Source organism: Corvus brachyrhynchos, unplaced genomic scaffold (assembly GCF_000691975.1).
Source record: "Corvus brachyrhynchos isolate BGI_N302 unplaced genomic scaffold, ASM69197v1 scaffold101, whole genome shotgun sequence".
Taxonomy (NCBI): Eukaryota; Metazoa; Chordata; class Aves; order Passeriformes; family Corvidae; genus Corvus; species Corvus brachyrhynchos.
In genome coordinates, this window is record NW_008237239.1 from 21,968,824 (window position 1) to 21,996,635 (window position 27,812).

A 27,812-nucleotide genomic window follows, 5' to 3' on the forward strand; every position below is an offset into this window, starting at 1 on the left:
CTTGACCAACTTAACAACCCGGCAAATGGAGTGGAAGAGCCGAGGAACTGACCCCCCCACCAAAGCACAGGAGACCAGGCTTGGATTTCCAGAAAGGATATACTAGATAAGAACCCAGAAACCACCCCCCAATAATCTCCAGTGGCTGGCTGTCAACTCCCTGTAGCCTGATCTAGGAGCCAAGCGCTCTGTATTCCTAGGAAATAGCTGCAATTCACCCTTTTCACCTTCGTGAGCAAAAGCAGAGCCCCACGTAAAGCCAGGAAAAACTGGCACTTTTTCCCCAAATTACACCAAGATCCTAACTGGGCTTACAGCAAAGCTACTGTCACCTCTCCACCTCCTCTGGGGCTAATGATATGGTGTCCAGCAACAGCAGGGCCAACACAGAGAAAATTACCCAGCTCAAACCCATCTTTACACAGCTCACAGCTGTGGCAGGATGACTCCTGTTTTTATCCTCAAGCTGATTGTGTTTTGGAGGCTGCTGAGAGGATAAGAGCAGGGTCAGAGCCCACCCAGGTAATGAAAGAGAGAGGCTGGAGGATGTGGTTCACAGCTCCCTCCGTGTGGACAGGCACTGTGAAACACGGCACAAAGCTACAGTCTTCCCTTAATTATGCCACCAAGGGTTATTATTGTTGTTACTATTATTAAGAAGTCTAGACCTAAAAAAAATTTCTCTCACAGCGCAGAAGTCGTGGATTGGTTGCACCAGCTCCAGCAATAAACACCAGTGCCAAAGTCACCCTGACACGTAAGACAAGGAGTTGCAGTTGCTATTACTCATGCTTAAAATCCTGCCCCAGCAAAAGGTCAAGGCTGTCTGCTTGAAGCAGAAGCCCCAGAGCATCCCAAAAGTCACCTAAGTGCTTGACTTGGGCTTTGATAATGCCAGTCAGATTGTACAGACTTCTACAGCATTCAAACCTCTTTGCCTTCATCCTGAGCACAGTTCCTTTTCCACACAGGATTTAAAATCCCCCCAAAATTTCAGATCTTCAGACCTCCTACTGGCACAGGAGGGCAGTCACCCAACTAGCTAACAATCTTGCAGCCCCTGATCCTGCCAGATTCCTATTAACAGGTTTTCCCAGTCTCTCAGGCTCCCAAAACTCTGGCCAAAAAAAGCCTGGAAGTCTGGAAAAACCACATTCCTGGCCCAGACCCCAGTAAAGAGAGCTACAAAGGAGAGAAGCCCCAGGGGACTTGAGAGACACCCAACCAGCTGGCAGAAAATGCAGCCCACCCCACCCAGGGGGTTCCCCTTTGCCAGGTGCCTGCTGCCTGCACTGGCGTACCCCCTCCCCTCCAGGTGCTGGAATTACAACCCTGCAGAGAGAAACAGTTGAACTGGATTGTTTTGGAAGGCATACAGGACATCACAAGGCAGATACTTGAAATAGAATCACAGCATCAGAGAATGGTTTAGGTTGGAAGGGACCTTAAAGTTCATCCAATTCCAATCCAAGTGCCACAGGAAGGGACATCTTCCACTAGACCAGGGCGCTCAATGCCCCATCCAACCTGGTCTTGAACGCTTCAAGTAAATGGGCATGTGCAACTTCTCTGGGCAACTCACAGAAAGTAATTTCTTCCATATATAATGAATCCTTCCTCCAGGCTGGTTTCTCTTTTCCCTGAGCAGAAATCCTCAAAGAGGGGGGTTCTCTATCAGACCAGAGTGAGTAAGCCTGGAACCTCCCTTGTGGAGCGCCTCAAAAATCACTTCCAAGAATTACTTTCCCTGGAAACACAATCCCTGCCTCTTCCAGTTTCAGGATCTTGGTAAAAGCCATTCTTTTCCCCCACTATAGATGCCTTGCATGCTAAGGTTTGAAGGAAGAGAAAGCCACAGCTCCCTAAGCAACAGTCAGGAGCTGCTGTGTCCACCCTGACACTTTGGCTTGTACCAAGCAGAGTTTGACAACACCACCTCTCCAAGAGCTTGCATGAAGTACTGGGAGAAAGTGGCTCAGCGCCCCTCCTCCCACTGGGGCACGCAGAACAATTTAGATGTGCTGTTTCCACCTGTCAAGTGTTTTTTAATTATTGTTATTAATAGGCTTGTTATTTTTTAGAAATCCCCGTACGCCAGAGCTGAGTTCAGCAAATTACCGTAGCTGAGCATCAGTAGACAGAGACAGGAGAGCAATATCATGCTCAGTGGAATATTTAACAAGTGCTGATTGCCTGGAAACCTAACTCTGTGAAACCTGCAGGAAAGAAGGAGGATTGTAAGAAAGCCAGCAAAATAAATAAATAACCCACCGAGAGAGGGAGGGGAGAAGGCAGTGGGCAACTCGGAACATTCAAGGCCTGCCTCTGCCTTGTCTCCCCTGTAGATTTGGCTGCCAGAAATGCAGTACAAGGCTTAACTCTATGAGAAGGTGGCTGCAAAGGGGCCTATTCTGCTTTTGCTGGTACCAGCCAGAATAACTCAACCAAAACCGTGGCACTGGGCTGTGTAGACTCAGGCCTGGGCTCTAAGCAGTACTCAGTGCCTTGGAGGAACTCCTGCCAGAGTACCTCTTACGGAAGAAAATGGACCATTTCCAAGGCCCTGGGCTGGGCAGAGGTACAGCCCAGTCTCTGCTCAGCTGCAAGCTCCCACTGTTCCCAGGTCAAGCAGTTTGCTGCCAACTCTGTGCCTGGCCTTGACACCCCATAAATCGGGGAAGGTGACCCCTGAATGCCAACAGTGGCCATTGGTGGGACTGACCAGAGCAAGAGGGAAAGGGCCAGCATGCTGACCCACAAGGGAAGGATGTCTCCAAGGACTCCTCTGGCTCCATAAACCGTCAGCCTTCCATGGGGCTAATGACAGACACCACTGTGGGTGGCACAGCATCCCCCCACCTGTACCACCAGAGCCCTCTCCCATCAAATCCCTTGTGGGACTCCCTCACCACAGAACACTCTTCCAAAATTCAAGCGAACAACTCACCCTGGTGAGGGTGGTCCAAAGGCTGGCTCTATGGAACCTGATGTCCACTGGTTTCAGTGTACTTCGAGCTCATTATTGCACCTGCAAGTCAGTGCACAGACCCCAGCAAGCCCCAAAACTGCTGCTAAGCCCAGGGCCACTTGATGCAGGCACAGAGAGATCCCCAGCAAAGCCAAATTCGTGTCTCCAACGCATTTTCTGCCTGGTGCTCTATTAACCACATAATAACACACACAGGCTCTGGACACACAGAATATAAGCACCCCTCCTGCAGTGCTCCTCAGGGAGGAAGGGAAAAAGAGGCATCAAATCCTCCACGTTTTCAATGTTACAGTTTTTGGTTTTTTTTATTTCAGACAGACCATAAAAGCACTTTTAAAAATTCAAAGCCAGCTTTTCTATTACTTGTGCCTCTGCTCAGCTTTGATTTTTTTTTAATACCTTCCTTTCTTTATGTCTGTGCATGGCTTTTTTTTCCCTTTTATACAGGTAAAATCAGAAGACAATATTATAGTGCTTTGAAGTCCCTCTGTTATAATAGATTTTTTTCCCTGAAATCAAACATAGGTAGATATATATTGCTATGATGGGCATATTTGAACAAATCAAAACAGTTTCTAAGTTCTGCTGAGCCAAAGATCACAACATTTTCTCCCTTAAATTGCCAAAAGACCTGTTACCATCAGAATGAAAGTCCATGCCTCCAGTCCAGAAAGTGCTTAGTTAACCTAAAAAGAACAGGTTTGCCACTGAATTATCTTGAAAAGACAATGCTGAAATTTTCTTTGTTCCGATTTATGTACCTTATGCAGACAGAGCCATGGAGAATTTCACCTTAAATTCTCATTGTAAGGTCCATCCTCCTCAAGAATTTGTTGGGATCCTTTTCCACCTACCCAGAGGTACGCATTGGATCCCACAATTTCATCTCCAAATAAACACCAGGGCAAAAGTCCCCCTGACAATGTAAGATATGGAAAATGTTTGTGGGAAGGAATTTAGACCTGACCAAGTCAGTGTGATTTTGGGCACCACCCACTTGCTTTAGAGAGGTGACTGTGGACACCCATCCTTGAGAACTCATGAACCTGCTAATTCTCTCCATAGCAACATATTAGGACTTGTTGGGGGATAAAGAAACACCTTTGGGAGGATAATAAAGTATGAAAAGGGCCACGGGTCACAATTATCGAAATCAGACTGAAAGTATGGAGAGAAAATACCCACCAAAATGAACTGCTTCAACAACCCCAAATGGCTAATTATGTAGGAAGAAAGACATCACGCCAAGAATAACCATAATGAGCTTTGATTACACTGCGGCTTTCGCATTTTATTCTTTCAAATACCCGCCAAGCTCTTTGAAATTCAAGAGTTCTCTTATGTTAACATCAAAAGGTAAAAGCGCACAGAGGGCTGTGTACTCGGTCGCCACGAGAGATGATTAGCAAATTAAGAGAAAAAAAAAGTCTGGGGTTTAAGTAAAAAGCGGAAAAGAAAAAAAGAAATGAAAAAATAGTCAGCACAAAGTGCTAATTATACAGTTTCTGTGCAACACCTGGCTTGTTTTTGCTTCTTTAATCAGGCTCATTTCAGTTATGGCACAGACTCTATATGGTGCCTAAGCAAGGAGGCTTTGTCACCTCCTCATCTTTGTCTCAGATGTGTCTGGATGCAGAAAAGGCAGTGGCACGAGGGGAAGGTGCAAGGTGCTGGCTGCCCAGGACATCACTTCTTTCACCTATGAGCAGTGGAAAATGAAAGGCATGATATTCACTCTGCTAATTAATGATCTAAATATTTGATGTGGTATTCACAGCACTTTCATCAGGACTTCTGCCAAAGGATGTGTTTTGGTTTGTCAGCAAGAGGTAAATAATTTAAGTTTTCTTATTCCTGCCCTGAGCTCCCCAGCTGCAAGTTTGAAGAATAAATAAATAAAAACCACTCAGCAGAGTAAACGGAACTGTCTCACCGTCTGCCCAGCAGGTCATCCACATGATGATTAGGATTCCCTTGCTAAATCCAGGCTACTATAGGATGGAAAGACAGGACAGAAGAATTTGTTTGGGGATTATTATTATTATTATTATTATTATTATTATTATTATTATTACTATTATTATATTATTTTAAATGTCTCTCTGTTGCTTATTTTCTCCCTTGCTCCTGCCTTCCCACCTTGGGTTTACTCACACAGTCCCACCTCACGCACTGTTGGAGACTCTCACCATTTTTTAGGCACTGAGCCCTGGAGCTTGAAATACATGAAACTGAACCCCAGAGGGATAAGGAACTTGTTGAAAAGTGAGTGGTTGAAACAACCCAATGAAACCTTCTTCACCATCTGCACAGTAAAAAAAACCAAAACCTTAAAAAATCTCAAGAGCTACTTTGCTATTCACCATGTCCTCCTTCCTTTCTGGCCTCTTCTCCCATTTTCTGTTTCCCTTCCTCATGACACCCATCCCTTACTCCCTGGACAGTTGTACACAAGCAGAGTTGCACATGCATTTATAAATGCTGACCTCACCATTTCCAGAGATTTGGGCATTCAGTAAATTTACCTTTTCTTTTTTTCCCTCTGCTTTACTTCCAGCTGGCAAATGGTCAGAGAAAAGATCATGAAACTTTTAAATGAATTCATTATTCAACACAGTCTGCCAGCTTTTCTCAGTAACTGACAACGCAAACCATCCATAAACTAACCATCCCCAACGCTCCCAACGTGACCTGGGTAAGGGGTGCTGTGGAGGCCATGTGCTGCTGCTTCCTACCACGAGCCCAGAACACACTGAGCCTGCAAAACAGCTCAGCTTCAGCACTTGGGGAGCATTGAGGCTCTCAAGCACCCAGGAAAACTGCAGGAATAGCAAAATCCCCCTGTGGATCAGGTACGTGGTGTGGTCCCTTCTGCAAGCACTTCCCTCTGCCACTCCTCTGTGTTCACATGGGATCCTGTAGGAAGTGCCCCCTTTGCAGGGACAGTGCCCCATCACCCACAGCTTTGGAAAAGCCAAGAAATGTCCCTTTGTCCTATTTCTCGCTCCTGCCATGGCAATTAACTGAGAACACTGATTCTGCAATGAGGCTGGAAAATCCAGCATACTGGAACTCAGAAAACCAGGTTTGCCATTCAAAATCTTCCACCAGCTACACAGAGATCACCTCTCTGCTCCTCAGTCTGTCCGTCCTCAGTCTGTCTATCTGTCACGTGCGTTACACCACTGTGGAGATGTACTGAGGAGAACAGGGTAGAAGAGGTGCCCAATGCTCAAAGCACTTGGCCACAGACGGCCTCAAAAGGAACAAAGCACTGTCAGGAGGACAGAGTTTGTTTTGAATGGCCAAGGAAAATGATCCATGTTGTTACAGCCACTATGGGATGGAGTCATCTGGAAGATCTAATTAAACTGAGTATTTGGCGAGCAAGAGAGAAAACGCCCCAAGCAGTCAGAAGGCACAGAAAATTAACCTACAGAGGATAAAGAGGCAAACAAGCTCCCAGCTGGGTCCAAAAAGAGGCAGGGAGGAGGCAATATGTGCACAATCATATCACCACATCTGGAGAGGAACAGAGCAGGAGCCACGTCACCAGCTTGCCACCAAGGATTAGTATCCCTAGGCTTGGCTGGATCAAAGCAAGCCCCTGTGCACTGCATCCAGGAGGAAAATGGTGAACCCTGGTGCCAAAAGGCCACCTCCAACCATGGAGACCTGAGGGTCAGCTCAGGACAGTTCAGGATCTCAGCCCCAAGGAGGGCAGAGGAGACGGGGACCCATGCTTTCATCGCAGTTCCTCAGTTCCTGCACTTGCCTCTGTGGTGCAGCTCAGCGGGATGCTCTGGCACTGTGGGGAGATGAACCTACAAGAAAGGGAGCTCAGAAGGATCCCCAAAGCTGGGGAAAACCTCCCCACAGATAAAACATGAGCACTGGAATTGCCAGGGCCTATAAGCGAGGAGAAGCAGTGCACAGGGCAAAGCTGTGGTGGAAATCACACACAACCAGGTAAGGAAGGCAGTAAAGGCAATTAATCAAGTCAAGCAAAAGAAAAGAAGAGGAACAAGGAAGAAAGTCTTTTTATGCTGGAAATAAGAAATTCAAAGGACAATCATCTAGAGGAAGAAGTAAAAATTCAATGTACCTGTATTTCTATAACCTTGCTATCGCTGCAATGAACAGTTCTCTAACGAAGGCAGATATGGGGGACCCAGGCCTAAGAGATGTACCATGGGTCTAACATTTCTTATGTGACAACATCACTCATGATCACACCTGGCAGGACAGTCAGGTGCTGAGTTATGGGGAGAAATGAGATTAAAATCCATCCCTGCACTTCACATGCTACAAGCACCCTATATCTCAGGGGCTAGAGGACTGCACTTGCCACCTCTGTTACAACTGGTTTTGGAGAATGGCAAATTCATGCCAGGCACTGCAAAGACAGAAGGTCCAGGATCAAGGAGGTGGTGCACAGCACCAAGCATCAGTGTCACCCAAAATCCACACACCCTGGAGAGAGAAAGCAGTGAGAGATTACTGAGTGTGAAGGAAGGAGACAGGACTGGGCATGAAACCATAAAGCAGAGCAGGAATTCAATTTCAGGACTGTCAAACTCACTTGTGGCCCTGGATATGCTCACCTGAGGAAGGATGCTGAGAGAAAAGCTCAGCAAAGACATGACATGGAACAGGGCACAGCTAAAGCCTCCCCCTAACCAGCAACCCCAGTCTGACCAGTACCAGCCATGGCAAGGGATCCCTGGGGATGCCAAGGTTTAAAAGACAAGGCTTGCAGCAGGGCACAGACCGTCACTACGTGTGCATGAGATGCAGCTGCAAAACTCTACTGGCACAGAGCACAGCACACCCACGCTTGCAAGAGAGAAACCCACCGGCCTAGACCTGGACACACCTCACCAGATCTTCCCACAAGAGAACCTGCAGGTTCAAGGCACACACTGGGATTAAACACTGATTTCAAAAACCTGCAGTGAAAATGAAGCCTTCAGTCTATCCACGACAGCAAAAACACAGCCAAGAACAAACCAACAAATGAAGGAATGGCCACATGCCCAGAGTGCTCCACCGTGTCACTGCAGGAGTACAGAAACCATCCTTGAAAATCTGGTCTGCATGTGTGTCATTAGGGCTTCTCAATTAGCAAGCCTTTCTGGCACTCCATGGGGCACTGGAGAAGCTCAAACAGCAGCACTGGAGCAGACATCCGTAGAATGATAGCTGTCCCTAGAGGGCTGGGACAAAATACAGCTGAGCACGCACACCCAGCTGGATATAAAAGCTCCTAGCCCAGACTCTGTAATCTGCTGATGATCCCTCAAGAGTTTCCCATGCTAGACCCTGCAAAGGGAGCACAGCTCCTCACTTTCCCGAGCACACCACTGTAAAACCTACTTCTCAGAGAGCAACTTTCAGGCTAATTTCTCTCGGTCACCATTTGAGACCACAGCTGGCAGGTCTGGTCCTGTTGCTGTGGTGAGTGCAAACAGATTCTGCTTTTATTCGTGATGACCACTGGCCCACTCATCCTCCTTTAAGAGATCCCCAGGAGCTCTTACCTCCGAACTGTCCTTAGCAGGGTGGACCTGGCCTCATTGTGGAAGGTGATGACCACGGTGGTGGGTGGGAGGTCCTGGCTGTAGTGCAAAGTCGTACACCTGGGGAGGGAGAAAGCAGAAAAGGCTGGAATTCGAAGAGGGAGCTCACTTCATTAACACAGGCAGCAGAGTCCATCAGTAAATGGTCCTCCAGCCACTATTACAAATAAGTGAGACTTTTTCTGTGTGAATCATTTCTGAAGGAGTCCAGAAAATGCCAAGTAAGCCACCGAGGATTAAAGCAGCAAAGAACTGTCATTAATGGGAAGGGATGAGAAGGAAGACACCCAGCTGGCAGCCCTTTTCTCTACCCAGTGCTTCCCAGCTACCCACCAGTGCTTCTCTAACCCCCCTGGCTCGTGGCCCCAGCAGAGGTGAGAGCATCCCTGCAGCTCCAGCTCCAAGCTGCCTCACTGCCAGCCTTGTGAGGAAGCAATTCCCACCAGCCAGTTGCAAGGTAAGCCAAGCCCTGTTTCTAAATTGATTGTTTCCTTATTAATTCTGCCTTAATTGCATAACCAGACGACAGGGAAGATTGGGATTTAAGACTTTCCAAGCCAACCTGAAGCAGGCAAAACCCCACAGCTGCAACCACAGCCCCTGCTGCCTCCTTCCCAGGAGGAAATGTCACAGACTCTGTAATTATTTTGACCTTTATCTGATTAAATTTGTGGCTTTTATAGACCGACACCAATATATTCCTAGCTCAGAAAACCTCTTACATCCATGCTGCCCTTTCCAGGTCCCTATCAGTCCCTTAAGATGGTCTTAAGATGACAAAACAGTAGCTCTCCATCACAGCCATCCTGTCCCTTCCCATCCACATGCCACTTGTCTGCTCTTGTGTCACTGCCCAGGTGCTACCACTACCATCTTCAAATGCAGCAGGAAAGAGCCCTGAGCAGCCACTCTTCCAACAAACCATCAGTTTTCTCCCCCAAAGTTCTAGACCACAGTACCTGCAAGGTGAAGTAAAAACAGATGGAGAAATTAAGCTGAGGATGGAGAGGAGAAAGCATGCAAGAGCAGCCAGATATTGCTGGTTTATGCTATTCAGAACTGCACGTTGCACCTCTCAAATGCCAAAATGCTCCAGATATTATTTTTAATGAGGTTTTCCATATTTTAATTTTGAAATTGCATTTCTGGCTATTTACAAAGTGAATTAAATTAAAGGGAAAAAAGGCTGCACAACAGGAGAAACAATTCCAAAGATAAAGAAAAAATTATACCCTGGGTGGGACAAAGTATTTGCAAACTCATGCTAAATTAGTTGCTGCTTTCTCTCATTGTTTCACTCAAAACCCTTTCCAAATCCTGCTTCAACTTGGCCAAAAGCAGGTTTCTCATTACTCCCCTGTTCTTTCAGCACAGTCCTCCACAGCAGAAATTCACCTTTGAGCCAATTCTAATTCTGGGTCCATCCCCAAAGGACACCAAAGTCGCACAGCTATTCCATATGCAGGAGCAAGTTCAGCAACACTGCCCTGTGCAACAACACCCTCATCCATCAAAACTGCATCTCAGAGATGCTGAAAACAGAGGCTTTCTGAATTATGAAACAGCACTGGGTCATGCCCTGAGCCGCTTCTCTGGGTCACTGCAGCCCCTTGCATCATCCAGTAGCCCGCTTCAGCTGAGCCATCCCAGACTGATAGAATGAGAAAGAAGCTACTGCTCAGTTTTGCCACGCTCAGGTTCAGCTCCTGTTTGCTCTGTGGAGCTGCTGGGACAGACCATGGCAACTGCTCTCCCTGTGCTATTTATACCCCGCTCCCAGATGCGTGTCCTGCCACCCACTTCCAGCAGGGTTCTGTGGAGCAAACAAGGGAAGCTATTTCTGGAGAAGAACAAGAAAGAGTGGAAAATATAAAGTCACCAATACTTTACTTACACTATTACAACAGCCAAGGAGCTGGTAAATAAGGCAGCAGCTGGGTGTGTCTGTGCCTCCCACGGGTGGGAGTGCTGGGGATGCTGCAGGCTGGCTGAGGCTGCTGCTCGTGAGCAACAATTTGCTTTTAAAACTCCAGACGTCGGTGCACCAGACTGACCCAACCAGGCCATGTGCATGTGGGGAAAGCTGGAATGTCACACACAGGCACCTCCAGAGCTGCAACTCACCCCTGGCTTCTGTCTAGTGAGGCTTGTCACATCCCAAGGACAGGAATGATGCTGCTATGGACCCCCAACCTCACTTTGCCTCTGTGACCAGCACTACACCACAGCTGGGACTTGCCTCTCCAAAAACTGCATAAAAAGGGTTAGGCAGAGCTGCTGTATTATCCAGGGCTTCTCCTCTTGGGTCCCTTATGGCCCTGACTCTGCCCTTGCTCAGGAGTTTACCCCTGGGTTCTTATTTCAGGAGCCATCCCAAAGTTTCCTCCACTTGGTCCCTTTTCTTTTTTCCTTCCTCCCCCAGTGTAACTGCAGCTAAACATCCTGGGTCCCCAGAAGGCAGATTTCAGTCTAAGTTGTTGACTACAAGTGTCTTTTTTGGCACTTACTGGGGTAATAAAAACCACAGCTTGGAAAAGCATTAAATCCAGCATGTCCAGAATTATTTTGTGTGACAATTACATCTGGGGTAATTTCAATTTAATACCTCACTGCAAGTGAAAATTGCAGCATGCAGCCCTAAAATTGCTGTAATAATGAAAATAAACCAGCTAAAAGCTGCCTGTGCTACCTCAGGCTGTCACTGGATAAACGTTTTATGCTGCTGATGGTATTTCATAGGTCACCCAATTGCCAACAAAAAAAACCAAAACAAAACCAAAAACAACACCCACAACATTTTCAGGAAACCAATGAAAGTTTGAGTCTTTTTAGATGGTTAAAAAAAAAAAGGAAAGAAAAAAAAGGGAAAAAAAAGTAATTAACTGCACTGCCTGTATTTGCAGTGTATTGAAACTCACTGGCTAAAGCCATTTAAAGTTTGATGCTTTGAAACCTTGCAGCAGGACTGGGGAGCAATCCTAGCACAGCAACGGCAAACAGGAATGGTGTCAGGCTGCGCTGCAGGCTCCCAACAACTGGGTGGGGTCAAAGAAGACAGAAGCCTGGCTGGTCTGCCCTAAAAGCCCCAGGGTCCTCCAGATTGTCTCCAGATGGAGAACAATTCTTATTTCCTCATGTAAGAAGTCAAACTTAATTTGATGGGAAGAGTCACTTTTTTTGCTTAAAGTTTTTTTTCCATTCAAAATGGAAATAATTTCAGAATCAGAAAGTTCTGAAAGGGGTAGTCTGGCTACAAACACCTTGCAAAATCCCAGCCTGGACTGACTGCCTGTCCTATTTCCTTCAGGTTGGACAGAGCAGCACATCTCATCTCCATGTTCCCAACATGCCATTAAGAGCTCAGGAATGAATTATGGAGCACCTGTTTGTGGGGACAGGAGGCAGCCAGCCAGAGCCCTGCACTCACTGCAGGAATCACAGCGAAGTCCCAAAGTTTGGACACTCCAGCATCGCCCCCAGGCCTCCAAAGTCCCTTACTCACTACTGTATTCTTGGGTTTCTTCAGCTCTTGTGCTCCTGGTTAGCAGTGTGGTATCACAGACGGGTGGGCTCTGCACACAACTGCCCCTGCATCCTTAGAGATCCTTCTGACAGGGCAGCACGTGCCCATTCCCAGGGAATCTGAACCCATTTCACATTTAAAGTGGCAAACTTCACTCATAGTGCCCCTCACCAAACCACAGCCCACCCTACCAACACAGCTGCACAGCACAATGGTAAAGATTAACAGTGTGAGCAGAGATGGGACCCCGTGTCACAGCCTGTCCTGGTGCCCCCAGGCTCATCCAAGGGCACATCACATGCCCACAGAGCTGTGCTGTGTCTCTCAAAACCCACCTCTTACATTCACCCTCTCCTCTGCCTTGTCAACTTCCTTCAAGAAATTATTATCCTCATCCCATTCCCCTAGATTCCCCCTGTCAGGCTTCTGCTCATTCCTCTGCTCTACTCCAACAGCCATCACTTGCCAACAACTCTGCTTTGAATTTTTAATGTTTTCCATGAAGTCCAAACTCTCCCTCAACACAGCTCACCACTTCTGAAGCACTCTCTGCATATTTACTTCAAACAGCCAGCTGCACGAGGCTACAGCATCTTTCACCTCCCTCCTGGTTCCTCTCTTCTCCTTGGAAACACACGGGAGAGCAGTCTCATCACCACACATCCAAACTAAGGATATTTGGGTTTGGTCTGCACTCTGCAGCCACAAGGCTCTCGCATCAGCCCAGAGGACAGGGACCTGCCACCACAAACAGGATGGGTTCACACCATCCCTGATGGACAAACCACTCTGATTTCAGATGACACTCCCCAAAGTGTGAAAAATTACTCCCATGGAGGAAAATGAAAATTACTCCCCCAGGGAGAGAGGAAGGCACTGCCCACCACAAAAGATTAGAGTCCCAGCTGTCCTGGCCAGTAGCAAACCTACCCAGGCTCTGCACACCTGTAGGGATGGATGGCAGGACATGCAGACACCTTGGTCATACCTCTCAGGACTACCTCTCAGGGTGGCATACACAATGGTGGAAAACCATTGTGTCTAAACCTTGTCTTGAAGCTAAAGCAAAATTCATAAATCATAAAAACAGAATGATTTGGGTTGGAAGGGAACCTTAGAGATCATCTAGTTCCAAGTCCCTGCCTTGGGAAGGGACACCTTGCACTAGACCAGGTTGCTCAAAATCCCATCCAACACTTGAACAACTCTAAAGATGTGGCACTCCACAGTTCCTCTGGGCAACCTGTTCCAGTGCCTCATGGCCCTCACAAAAGAGAATTCTTCCCCAATAACTAACCTAGGAGACTTCCATGAAAAGACTCTAGCAATAGGAACCCTGGACACGGATTGATACAGAACTATAAAGCAACGTATGTGCCAACTCATATGGAATCTAGTAAGTTCATAGAGCTTACTGCTGGACAGGACTGTGCACCACCTCACTTGACCTCTGGGAAACACAGTCTCTGGCATTTCTCCCAGTTATTTCTGCATTTCTCAGTCATCCACTCATTAAGTCCAGTGGCTTGACCCTGACTGCAGAGTACCTTGCAAAAAATCATTACTTGATGACCTCCAGAGGTGGAAAACCCAAGATGTGCTGTTCACATTACAGTCAACGCATCAGTCTCATACAACAGTATAAATGGGGTACAACAATTCAGATTTTGCTTGACCAGAGCACATAGAGGGGTCAGTGATCTTCTTCATGGCATTCACCTCCCATCAACACCCTCAGTTCTTCTTGGCTCTCCCCAAGCCACCTTTCCTGCACGTTGCCTCAAAATACTTTTTCACTCAGTTTTGAGAGACCTTCAAAACTCCCTTTTGCCTTCCCAAGTTACACCAGCATCTCCTGCTCCTTCTCCAGGTACGCTTTGCCCCTCCTCAGTCAGGAAGAGGCTGCCAAACAGAGGGCTGGCCATGGTCTGTGCATCTCCAGCACCACAACAGCACCCAGGGCCTCGCCAGGACACAGCTGGGAGCAGTGAGACAACTGCTGGCACATCCTGCACGTGGGGAGACACAAGCACAAAGACCTACTGAGAAAGCTCTGGGATTCCCTCTGGTGTTCTCCCTAAGCTCCACCAGGATACACCACAATCTGAGCATGAACATCACTGCTCAGAGCACAGATGTGACCTTCGCAGCACAACGGGAAAAGCGGTGCCTGCAGGAATCGCCGCCAGCTACAGACCCTCTTGTGCCTAACCTGGTCCTGCACGTCCACCTTGGGCTGGCCATGGCTGTGGGCAGGCTGGTGCTACTGAAACACCAGAAGGCCTAGAGCAAAGAGAGGCTGAAAACACAGCTGGAAGCCACAACAGTCCGGAAAGCAGCCATGCCAAAAGGAAAGAAGAAAGGACGCGGAGTCAGATGTCAGCTGGCAGTGCCACGTGATTGCAGGGAATGCCAGCTCAAGTTTGGCTTGCCAAAGTGAAAAAATACCCTTGAGAAAGGTCATTAGGATTCCTCTGTGCTGGACTGGCATGTGCCTTAGGTTTGCATTCCCAAAAAGGGACTGAAAAATCCCTAAGGTGGCATGTGACAGACGCTGCTGGGGCTGGGAGAAACAGTGGTGATCCGAAGAGAGGAATCCCTGGTTGAGCAGATGACTTCAGGGTGTGCAAGGGCTTGAGCAAGGGTAAGGAGGTACATCTGCAACAAATACTAAACAGTGGTTGGCATCAGAGCTAACAAGGAGTTATTTAGCAGGGTTGAACTAGATGTAATTGGATAAAATTGTAAAGAAGACCATCAGGAAAAATCTGTTGGGGCAGTGAACCAGCTCTGGCTGTAGGTTAGAGGTCCAGAGGAACCTGTCCAAGTCTGCACCTCTGCCTACCCCACAAAAAACCTAGAAAATGCACAAAAGAGGAGAGTCCTGCAAATTGGTGCAACTCAACCACTGGCTGACCTGAGATCAGCCTCCTTGGGTTGACCAAAAGGGACATTTTTCTACACAACTTCTGGAACTCGAAGCAGTGCTGTATTTGGCTAGTGTGCAATTAATATTTCCTCTAACTCACTGCCTCTTTCAGTCTCTTTCTTTCTTTTCCCTGCAAGATAGATATCTAAAAAATTAATCAAACGACTAAATTTGAAGAAAAGGGGAAATGCAAGAAGGCAAAAATAACCTTCTGTGCGCATGACGTGGTGCTGCCTGTGAACCTCAAAACTGATGAGAAGATGCATTTATAATTCATTAAAAATTTGCTGGATTTTTGTCTTCAGAAAAGGGGAGGGGGGAAAAAAAAGAGAATTTACTAAGAAGGAAGGAAAGAATAGCACGGCTGCCTTTAAAAACAAGTTAAACCAGATTGTGTGTCTTGATTTTCAAAGCAGCTCATGAATAATTCAGACTTCTAGGGCCCTCCACACAGACTCAGGGTCTGTCTTGCTTCTTGACTCCTTCCACCCTTCCTTCCTCAGAACTGAGGCAGAAAGAAAAATGGAGCCAACAAAAGTGAAAAGAAGAAAACAAAACCAGTACAATTCAGCAGAATTTTAAACCGAGGCCAGTTTTACTGGAATACCAGAGCTGACAGCGAAGTTTTGCACTTGGTGAAAGTAAAAGCAAAATCTGGTACCTTGCACCGTCATGGAAAACCACCAACCCCTTAGTAAAGGTCTTCAGAAGCCAGGACAACCTGAAATTACATTTCAGAAGGTCGAAACCCTGGATGTAAAGATTCCTTAGGGAAGATGCTTCCTGACCAGAGCTTCCTGGCACCACGTGGCAAATCAAAGCAGAGGAAGTCCCCATCCTCACACCACCTCCGTACTCACAGCTGGGGAAGCACAAACCCAGCTCCACACTGTGATAGCTCAAACACACTTCCAACATGTAGGGATCTGCAGTGTTTACATCAGAAATCCACCCAAATGGCCCCAAAACAAATTGCCCTTTTGCTGCAGCTGATGGAGTAGGACTTTAAGGTGCTGGGTAGCTGAAAAAAGCAAACAAGAGTTTGATGGAGAAAACTGTCTCATGGCCTTAATTATCTACAGGAGCGAGTCTCAGAGAATTAGTTCCATTATTTACTAATACTTGACTTTGATTTCAGCCTACATAAACCTATTAGGTCAATAGAAATAGTGAGACAAGCACGAGAGTTAAACAAACAACTTCATTCTGTCAGAATTATTTGGAGCAAGTTATCAAAGTAATCGATGGCACGTAATAACTGTAAGACAAGTGGTCAATACGTTACAGCAGTCAAAGGCAGAGGATGGTTCTAGCAGAGAGTGATCAATGGCACCCTGGGAATGCTGAAGCACTTGGTGATGAAGGGATGGCCAGCACCAAATCATCACTGGGCCCTGCTGTGGTTCAGGTGGGTGCACCCTGTGAAGGGCACCGAGACAGGCAAGGTTTTCTCTTCCCTGTAACAACACCAGGATGCTTCCAGTCCATTGCAGGGAAGGAGGCACATGGAGTTTAAGAAAAGAGATCCTATTGCCCCCATGGACTGGCTGACGTTGGTACAGCCACCCTGAGGGCCATGGCTGGCTCTGCAGTCAATCCTGGTCTGTCAGAGACCCCCCCCCCCCCCCGCCCGCATCCACCAACACACACTGCAGCATCACTTCCACTCCAGCACATCGTTTGTTCCTCAGGAGCCCAATGTGTACTTTCCATCTGATACTTGCTTTTAAATACAGCTTGTCATTTTTAGATGACTAGAGTGTCAAAAACATTTGAGATCTAAATGAAATTTTTCCCTTTTGAGGACGAGAAAAACAGATCCCTTTGGCTTTAAGTCCTCCTGTCTTTTTACTTTCAGATTCGCCAACAGCTTCGCTTTTGGTTTATCCTGAAAATTGCCATCTCCTGGCTTTTCTTTTTCTTAAATAACCAAAGAACTGCAACACCATTATTCACTCAGCTCTACTGAGCCCTATCTACCCATGTAGCCCCCAAATTCAAGCTCCAGAGATGTGGCACTGACAATACAGACACAGCCCAGGTTTGGGGAGCGAGGTGGATGCCACCACCCACTCTGTTTCCAGCTTCACGCTCTTGAACAAAAGCAGCAGTGCCCGTACCGAGGCATTGCTCACCTTGAAATGGAGCAGTTCGTCCTCAGGGTGCAGTGGCTGGCAGGTCACTGTCTTTTATTAAATTCCCAGCTCTCCCTCCATGTCCCCCACTGTGACAGGGACACGCAGAAAGATCACTGCTCCACAGACAGATATCTGGGGAACAAGCTTTTATCTCTGGGTGAATGTGTCACAAAAGTGAAGCTAATTAACTGGGACTCTGTTTTTGAAAAAGGTTAATATTTTATCACATGTCTTCTGTCTTGAGGAATAATTAGCCCTGGCAGTAGTAGCTCTGCCATTTCCCAAAGGACTGAGCAAAAGACTGGAGGCTGGAGAGAGACACGTGGTATTGATGGATAGACAGCAGCTCAACTCTGGGCTAACAGTGCATCTCACCAGCGGTTACTCCTCAACACAAACCAACCTGCCACAGAATATGAACAGAGGGAAACCTCTCTCCAAAGGCTGCACACGTTCTTCTTGTGCATTCCATGCCCTCTGGTGCAGGGATGCTTTAAACCAAGGCACTGCGGCTCAGCCAAGAGCGCTGACACGAGAGCACCAGTCCCCATCCCTTCTCCCCAGGCACTCTCTTCCCTTATTGTTCCAGCACCCCAGTCTGTATAACAGAAGGGAAATCCCAAGGGCTTTCCTAACTCTTCCATCCCAAAGCCAAACCTGTTCTTATGAGGGAACCAACAACTGAAGCAAATTCCCACAGGGACTGTGCAGAAGAAGATTCCCCCAGTGCTTGCACAGAAGTTCTCAGTACAGCACACAACATCTCTCCACAGGGCTGGGATGGAAGCAGGGAAAATGGAGGAACTGGAAAAGGACGAGGGAAGGGTCATTTCAAATCGACCCAGAACTGTTTTGTGCATGCATTTTTCTTGGCAAAATGCAGTGGACGGGTGAGCGGGGAATTTCCAAAATGAAATCAAGACTGTCTCACAGGGAAACAATGCCAAAATTACTTAGGGGAAAGAAATACATCACTTGCGGGGCGGGGGGTGGTAAAAATGTTCTCAGCTTTCTCTCTGAAATCGCAATTTTTGGCAAGGAACACAAAAAAAGGTATTCTTCAGGGAAGGGACAGCTGGGATGGAAGCTGTGCTTGCTCCCCTGTGAGCTCCTCAGATTCTCCTTGGGAAGATGCCTGTCCCATGCAGATGCTCTTCCTAATCAGCAAGGCACTGAAGGACCAGGAGAAGGGACAACTTGGATAAACAAAACACAGCAGTACAAAATTTAGTATTATACCACGATATTTGCTGGAACAGTCCAGTCATCCCCACTGCCAGCAGCCAGACTCCAAGACACCGAGTCCCTACAGACTCCCCCAGTACCCACACTGCCAATCCCCTTCGGCCTGCAGACATCTTTCAGCCAAGAATACAGCTCAGGAATGGTTTCTACTCGCTCTGCCGACAAGTGCCATAACTCACACTCCTTTCACAGCCCATTCAGATGGAAGTAGCTTTGCCCTCCAGAAAAAAAATGAATAACACAACCACTTAACTGGCACATCCTCCTGCATCCCAAACACCCGCCTATACACTTGCATCAGCTCCTCAGAGAGCCTAGCTCACTCCTCAGCTGCTTCTCAAGAGTTACCCTCATCCTTCTCATGCGAGAAAAAGGAGAGGGGAGGAATAGCACTGAAAATCCACCACTGCAGAATAAGCACTGTCACATCTGCCACCTCCCTACAGCAGCCACAATCAAAACACAATCAACCCTGCTCCTGAAGAAACATCAGCCTCCCCCAGCCCCAGCATTCCTTCCCAAAACCATTTTTAAGGAAAGCCTTTTCTCTAGGCAGCCCCTCAAGATACAAAACTTCAGCATCTCACTTCACCTCAGCTCCTGCCCCCTTGGTGACTGCCAACATCCAGAGTCAGAGCCCATTGACTCCAGGGCGCAATCTGCAACCTGGGATCAGTTGAACTGTGCTCCAAAAACCTGAGTGGAGCCGCTGCACAGCCAGGGTGAGGAAGACATAGCATCCCCGAAACCAAGAGGCTGGCAGGAGCTCCTTTTGCAGGGATGCAGTTAGACTGGTGGTGACAATGACCCTGTGTCCCTGCCAAGGAGACAATGCTGAGCGACCCGACCCACCATCTCTAGCTCCAGGGAGTGATTAGGCCGGGCTTGGAGGGGGCAGAGCAGTACCACAGGCTGCCTCAGGCATCTGCATTTGGATTGGGATCTTAGTGCCTGGAAGTCTCCTTCCTTTCCAGTGAGGTCTGTGCGAGTCACACAAGGTGGTTTGTGTGTCCAAGATGCCCAAGGAACACACTAACTCCCAGGAAAGGCATGGGAAGATCCAACACAGGCAATGGCAGAAGCCCTGTCACATCTGAGGAGGGAAGAAGGGGCTCTTCAGTACAAGTGAGTGTTGGGATGGTGGTCTAGCCAGGACCACCAGCCAAGGATAGATCCCAGCTCAGACACGGGCTGCCATCCCCAGGGAATGCAACTTCTCTCAGTGCTCAAACACACTGTAATCCCATTTCATGCAGACCCTTCTCATCTACTCTTTCTTCCCCTACCACATTCAAAAAAAAACCCCAAACCCAGAAAGCTTCAGAAGAGGACATTACATAGAAAGATATTTGAAAAAAGATCATTGCATTCATCGATTTTTGCCCCCTGAAGCCACCAGTCCCTGCCTCAGAAGCCATCTGGTCAGCTGAGGCCTCCACCTCCACCAGACAAAAACATGGGGCAGCAAAAGTCACAGACACTGGGGTGGCCACAGATACTCCCAGTATGGGGACTTGGACACACACCAGCTATTTCCCAGGACTGTGAGTGTCCAGCCCAGGTCGCAGTTGGGGAGTCCCCAGAGAGACCCAACACATTTTTGCACAAGCTCTCTGGGAACAGGGGCAACTATTAGAGAGAGGCACCTTGATACAGATGTTCCCACATCTATACCATCTATACTCCAGCAGAAGCAGGAGAACACGAAACACTGGATTTCTGCAGTACTAAAACAATCCAGTGAATATTCTTCTCCACTTTCAGGCAACATAATGGAGACTCCATGGGATTTGTGTCTTTGACCAAGTTTTCTCAAGCCTGCCTCAACCTCACCATTGGCAAAGCCTTGCAATGTTAAGCCAGAGAACACACATGAGTGTGGTAGTTACATGAATCATCCAGAAGTGATGAACACCAAAAGAGGAGATGACAAAAGTCCCCTCATTGCTGTCCCACACAAAATGCCCTGAGGCCACCAAACACATCAGCATCACCCAAGCAGCAGCAGAGACTCCTGCTTGTTAATCACATGGATGAAGGACTTCCAGTCACCTCAGCAGCTCTCCATCAGGTGCCAACAGATTTGTTACACAGATTTGGTACTAAGATGATGCTAAATCCTGCAAAAGATGGCAGGCAGTGAGGACAGGAGGCTTTGGCAGGCACCTACCCCTCCTCTCACTGGAATGCGTTTGCTATGGGTGACTGGACAAGATACAGGCAACCCAAGCACTGCAAGGACAGCACCTCAAGCAACTTCAAAGCTTGTTACACAAACGCAGGTAGCTGGGGGGAAAGAACTACAAATTCCACGTGCTGCAACCAAAGTTTTTACATTACATCAGCTTTTACAACATGCTGGGGCAAGCCTGACAGGCAGGAGTCCCAGTGGGCTCATTGCTTTCTGCATTGAGACAAACCTGGGCTGATTTACAGAGCTGACCCAACTTGGAGCAGGAGGCTGGATCAGAGACCTCCTGTGGTCTCTTCCAGCCCGAATTATTCTATGATTTTATGAAGTGCCAGTTTCTGATTAATAGCTGTCCTGCTTTCCTCGGTTAGCTGCCAAGAGTTGCCAATCCCAATACTCCTTGTTCTCTGTGCTACCTGAAAAAAGTCTCTCTCTGTTTTGATCACACAACTGTTCCTCAAACCTTCTTGGAGTTTCAAGTCCAAATTCACCCAGAAAACCAAGTGCAAAATGCTGCTGTGTGAGGTGAGCACTCCAAGTAGACTGAATCTACGCTGTGCAGAACTGAGCTCTTTTGAGTGAAAGACTTAGATTTTGGCCCATTTATACTCATAAGTGGGTCAGGTTTAGCCAACAGACAGAAACCAGTGTCGTCTCAGGATGTGGGCAGAAAACTGGCCACCACAACCATGAGATGCTGGCACAGCTGCCTGACAGGGGCTGGAAGGGCAAAATAACTGCTGTGTGGTAGTCTAGGGAGGCAGTGCACACCTCTTCTCCAAGTACAACTCACCATTAATTCTTTGGCCTTCCCAGTTTGCATCCTCTAAACTGCACCTGGGGCTTCACACTTCAGCTCATTCCAAAGCCTCAGCAATGCGCAGGTCCAAGCTGTGAATGACAGCAGGTAAAAACTCCAGCACAAAGCTACAGATAATGGGGTTTGATAAGGGGAGCTCCCCACTGGGTCTTCTGCCAGCAGACAGCAAATTTTCCCAGCCAGGGTACCTGGCTGTGCTAGCAACCAACCTGTTTAGGGTGGATCTAAATTCCTGGGGGGCTGTAGAGCTTGAAAACAGAGTAACTACAATGAGAAGAGATAAGAACAACAATTCCCTAAAAAATAAAATAAATCCCAGCACCACATGACAATCCCCTCTTACACCAACAGTGTGGCTGGATCTCAGAATGGCTGGTCAGTGGCTGGTGACAGTGTGTGGAGAGCGAGATGCTGCCCAAAGCCGCCTCTCTCACTGACATCCAGCTGCCCAACTGCTTCAATAGCAGCTACAGAACATGCTTCCCTTCCTATCACCAGCCTCTGTTTGCTATTTCTACCATTGCCAAAGGGTGACTGGGCTGCACAAAAGAATCACAAGCAATTCTCTCTCTGCCCACCTCCCACAAGTTTCAAACTTAGGCCACAAAAGCTGTCTGACCAAGGGCAGAAACAAAACCTTGGCCAATGCAGGCAGTTCTAGCTTATCCCAAAGGGACACGCCAGCCCCTACTCTACTGGAAGGATTGTTCTCATATCTTCATCCCGAGAGATCTCAGCCTAAGGAGGTGATGGAAAAACACAGTGCTGAGAGCTAACCTCTTGGGCTCTGGTGTCCAAGAGACAAAAGCAACCATGCTGCTTCCTAATGGAGATGCTTCCATCTCAAAGCTGTTTTCCACCATTGGTGTGTGTACCTGCTCACCTGCAGGGTCGTGCTCTGCTCTTACTGTCACTAGAAGTAAGGAGACCAAGACCAAAGGCAGGGGTATCCCAGATCTTCTCTTACCCAGCTGTTTCAGCCCCAAAATGCTTTGCAGGCAAAAGATCCAGGGACGGCCCTCACGCATATAGAACCTTGCCCAAATGTGATAAATCTTACTTTGCAATGAAATGACAAACATCCTGGCTCTGCCCAGAAAACAGTAACAGCTGGAACAACAAACCAAGGAACAGAAAAACTCTTCAGGATATTGCTGGCAGCCACCCAGCGGCTAATAATGAGTCCCAAAAGCAAGAAGAAACCTGTAGCCCCTCCACAACAAGCCACCCCAAGCTCACACAAGGTGCTGCCACCCTTCTCCCCTCAGAGCATCATGCAGATGGGGGAGCACCCACACAAGAGGGTACAGGACAGAGCAAAGCCAGCAGCACAGACATCTGGCCACATGAAGACACCTCTTCCAGCTTTCACCAATGCCAGGTCCACAGATGTGGCAGCATTTGAGGACTCCCTCTCCCCCATCCTTCTCACCCGCCTCGCTCCTTCATCTGACCTCAAGGGCAGGGCTCCATCCACATGCACTGCATTCAAGCCTCCTCGGCTCAGACCTGCCCCACTACCCTCTGCCCCAAGCAGATGCACCCAGCAGCATCAGGCACAGGGAGACCCCTGCCCACACCACCTCTTGCCCTGGTCTACCACACAGCACACCCCAAGCCAGCAACTCATGAGACACTGCTTGAATAAGCACATTTTAAAAATAATAAACCCTCAGGACTTTGTCTGCATTCCACAGAAAAGTGGATTAGCCCAGCTACAGCCCAGAGGCCAAAATACGAAATGTATGGAGTCAGCAAAGTGAAAGATAACAGGAGACCTCAAAAATCTCTAGGTTTGGTTCTGCTCTCAGTTGTGCAAAGTCCATCTAGGTCCCTGCAAACCTTCCCTCAAATTCAAACTAGGTTTGGTCACCTGCTAGGGACCCTAGGGACTTACCTGCTTCTGCAGGTCTGATGTTCAGGTACCACTGAGGACAGCATAGCAGAGCCCCCACTCTGTCCTGCTTGGACATTAAGTTCCTCCAGACACTAAGTTCCTCCTTTGGGGACGCTCAAGAAACCAGGCGAGAAAAGCAATATGCTTAAATCCCTATGTGAGGCAAAAAATGCATTTCTAGCTGCTGAGACCCAGTGTTCACCTCAAGAACAACCTCAAAGTGGTTTTGGTCTGGAGGAAAAGGAAGCTGGAAGAAGACAAGGCAATGTGAGAAGTCCAAGGGCATCATAAACATGCTAAACCAAAAGCAATGCTGTCAAAACCTCCTTTTTTCCTCTTCAACTCCTCACTCCCAAGAAGATATCACAATATTCTCAGTCCACTCAACTGTTTGCCACTCTCGGGTGGCAATCACCAACTCACCTCAAAGCAGAGCCACTCCAAAGCCTGCACGTAACACAGCTGCCCTCATTTCATCTGCACAGGGATGCCAACACACGCTCCCATGTGCCATGTGCCAGCCGTGTCCAAGTGGGACACAGGGAAGGGCAGAGAGCCGCACTCAGCCCCAGGTGTACACAGGTAGCACACCCAGCAGAGGTGACCCTCAGGACCACCTGTTCTTCCCAGTCATCCCCACACTCAGCACAGCCAGGTATTTTTGCCTACCCCAACCACAGCTGCCCCACCGCAAAGTGGAATGTGCAAGCTCTGCACCCTCGGGATGCACACTGAAATTAATGGGTCAAAACAGCACTCCAGTGTGTAATGCTCCTGCTCAAGGGCTGAAATCCTGACATTCCTGGACCTTGAGAATACAAGACAGCAGCTCTCTGCTTCAGGGGAACATCACAGGCACCACCTACATCTTCCCATCCTTCCATGAACAGACCATTTGAGCAGAGCAACCAGTCCTAAGCAGCCCTCCTACCCAAGGGACGCTCTCCAGCTGGCACAGCACAGGGGTTTAAGAGGAGAAACCTCAGGGAAACCTTAGAGCATGTGTTGTTCCCCTCACAGAGAACAAGACAGACTACAACAGCAGAGCTTTTCTAGGGGGCACAAGTTGGCAGTACCTGGCTTGTGGGCTGCCAGGATGCTCTCACCTTCAGCCGACAATGCAACACCTGATCTTCATGCCTGCAACATCCCTGCCAGCCTCGTGTTTCAATCACAACTTCATCTTAGCAGCTGCTTTCTCTATCTCAGACACACACATACACAAACACACCCCTAAGCAGCTGTAAAATTAAACATTAGCTGGGTAGGTAGGACCTCTTGTAAAGCACTTAGGACTCAAGGAAGGAGGGAACTTCAAAAATGCGGAGTCTTATGCTAGAATTTGAGAGGGCTCCATCCTTGGCCTTCTTGCTTTATCAGCTCTTGAGACAGCACTACTAAACACGTATCGGCACTGCTGAAGTAAAAAGCAAGACAAATAGAGGAAAACAGACACTGGGAGATGCCTGAAGTTGGCTGACGTGATTTGCAATAGCTGGAGACGTCTGCTGGAGGCTCTCACCTCTCCTCTAGCCTCTCATCTCCTCTCCTTGTCCCTGATTTCCCCTCTCTGCTTTGCCGCCCTCAGCCAGCAAAAACCCCCGCTCAGGCCGGTGCCGGCCGTGCCTCGCGGTCCCAGCTGAGCCTGGCAGCCACAACAGCATCTGCACATCCATCAAACCCAACGGAGCATGGGGAGGTGGAGGTCAGCCCAAGCAGCATACGGAGCACTGGCGTGGTGAATACCAGCCTCCCCAGGAGCTGTCTGCTGCAGATGGAAAAAGCCCAGGAGCCATCAGGACAAAATCTTCTGGCTCGAGGCAACGCATCCTCCCTGTCGGCTTTCCAAGCCGCTGAGCAATACTGGAAACCTCAGCTCCTCTCTCACCATGCTCACGCCTGGCACTGACTCATTCACTGCCGTTTCAGTCCCACAGTTTGCCAGTGGGAGTTGTAGGAGGTGGGATGTGGGGATGAGGTAATGCCAACTGCATGCGGCTACCGTGGTGGAGGGGGACTAGCCACCCACTCCAGCAGCACAAGCTGGCTGTGCACGGTGTGGATGTGACACCAAGGTCCAGGTCTAGTCTGCTGATGCAGTCACAGGGATGTTTTAACCTTGACTTTTGGTGGGCATGGGAGGTACCACCACAGGACCATCCAAGGTCTCTCCTGGAGAAAGGCAGCCTTTTATGTGGTCCAAGGGCTTAGTCAACAGGCAACCAGGAATGGAGTTAATGGCAGCAAAACACAAGAGGGTCACCAGGAGCAATGCTCCAGCTGTGAGATCTCCCAGGCCAAGTAACACAAGGTAATCCACAGAAAGCATGACAGTTCTCTGGCTGAAATCACCCACAAACCAAGCAGAAATTCATAGCTCTGCACTAGCCAGAGGCAGACAAAGAGATTCACCACAGTTTCTCCTGCTCTGATTCCTTGGAACACTGCAATTCCTCTCCATCTGAAACTATTCCACTGGCTGCAATTTAAAAACAAAATCAATCCAGCAAACATTGCTAAGCAACTGGCTGTCAGTGCCACATCCCATCCCATTGAAAGTATTTGCCCTCTCCATGACCTCCTGGCAAGGAGCTTTGCTGCTCAGCCCTTGCCAGATTCTATATACTCAGCTATCGCTGGCAAGTCCAGATGCTTGGCTGGATTAGCAGAGAAAACACCAGGAAACCTTCTGCAACCACCCTAATGAAAAACACCTCACAGAGATACTGTAAGGAGCAGCTTCCCCACATTCCAGTCCCTAGGATTAGGATACAATGCATGGATCTCTGGGCATTACCACGCTGTGTAGGTCTGTGCATCTCAGTGCTACCACACATCGTACAGAGGCAATGAAGGATGGAGAGCCAACACACTCGGAACCTGGTCACAGAGCAGAGTACAACACCTGAGAGGCTGGAGGAGACCCTGCCTGTGTATGGGAACAAGCTGAAGCGATGGGTAAGACTCTCTCCAAAGCCTCCTAAACCCTCGTGCAAGCTGGGCAGGAGCCTCTTGGCACGGTGTGAGGTCCATGACAGGATGTACCTTGCTCCAATTCAGCTGGAGTAGAATCAAGGTCCGACACTTTGGGCTCACTCTCAAAAAAGCAAGCCTGAGAACTTCTAGTCTGGCTCACACAAAGCAGCTTAATCCAGGTTTTCCGTTGAAACTAAGCCTCTAAACACAGCCTCGAGTAGGACAAGCAGCATGAGCACTAGGGGTGTCCTCCCACAGCAGCCTGGCCCACAGAACCCTGCTCTCCCCTTTGCAGGAGGGACATCTAGTCAACCCCATGCTGGACTCCCCTTACATGTTCTTGCACAGCCATGAGCAATTTCTCCCTGCTCCAAGAGCAGGCCATGTGTATCCGTGCTTTCCCACACAGTTCTGGTGCACAATTCAAGATCAGCTTCCAGGTTGCAAAGCAAGGCCTGAGCATCACCTGCAGCAGCTCTCAGGACACCTGTGCCGTAAGTAAGGATTATCTTCCCAGAGAGGCCTCAGATCTGCACCTTCTTCTCTCCCTCAGCCACCAATCCCAGATCCTTCTCCCTCCTCCATCCTCCCCATCAGCACCTGCCTCCCCCAGATCTCCCGGCAGCCCCATTTCCTCAGTGGCCACTCTAATGCTTGGCTAATGGCTCATCATCCACAGCGTTCTTCAGGCATATTCAATGAATCAGAATCCAATTACCGGGTTAAGGAAATTGGAAACAAATTAAATTAGCCCCAGCCCCTCCCATGTGCTGTGCCCTCACCTCCTCCTTAACCAGGGCTTTTCTTTCACAGGAGCTCTCAGTGCCACATCTGCCCGCCCAGGAACAAGGTGGCTGCCACCGCGCAGCGGGGGTACGGCAAGGGGCAGCCGAGTCAATCTTCCCTTTTAATAGGGCAGATGGTTAATATCCCTGGCATTAATTCTCTCCAGGAATAGCACATTCGCTCTCTGCTCAGCTATAACAGGCGTCCGTCAGGGCTGACAGCTCCTCTCCGGAGAAAGGAGCATCTGGTCCTTACAACAAAAAGAAGCTAAATAAATAAATAAGCACATTGCTTGCTACAGGGCTGGGGAACTGGTGCTGTCTCAGCATTTCAGCCTAAGTGCTGCATTTGAACTGGAATAGGGGAAATTCAGAGTTGGGTCAGATGCCAGGAGTGGAGTCACTCTGATCTGGGAGCAAGGTGCAGCAGGGGCAGCACATGCCATGGCTGGGTCCAGCACAGAGCTCCCACCAAAGCAAGACTTCCCCCAAAGGGCTCCCAGGACAAGGCAGTAGAGACAGCTGCTGCCAGAAAGCTGGGACATAATGCCAGGCACAGCTCCATGGAAAGAGCTTGCATGTAGACTGGTGACTGACAGCAGGGACCAGGCATACGCTGTGTCCTCAGAGAACAAGGAGGAAAACTGCATTGAGGGGACCTTGGGAGCTTTTCCTTCACCATTGGGATATGCTTGCATCACCCTATCCAGCAAACTAACAATTAACCCCACTGACATTCA

General features: G+C 48.5%; 1 protein-coding gene across 1 annotated transcript in view; it reads right to left on the bottom strand.

The window, feature by feature from the left end:
• The window catches only part of GALNT14 (polypeptide N-acetylgalactosaminyltransferase 14), a 93,588-nt gene that overhangs the window by 33,955 nt on the left and 31,821 nt on the right, over positions 1 to 27,812 (bottom strand). The window contains exons 4-5 of the mRNA XM_017729610.1: positions 8,530 to 8,628; positions 4,754 to 4,768 (exon numbers count right to left, since the gene is read on the bottom strand). Coding sequence (XP_017585099.1) covers positions 4,754 to 4,768; positions 8,530 to 8,628 — 114 coding nt within the window. The remainder of the gene's footprint in view (positions 1 to 4,753; positions 4,769 to 8,529; positions 8,629 to 27,812) is intronic.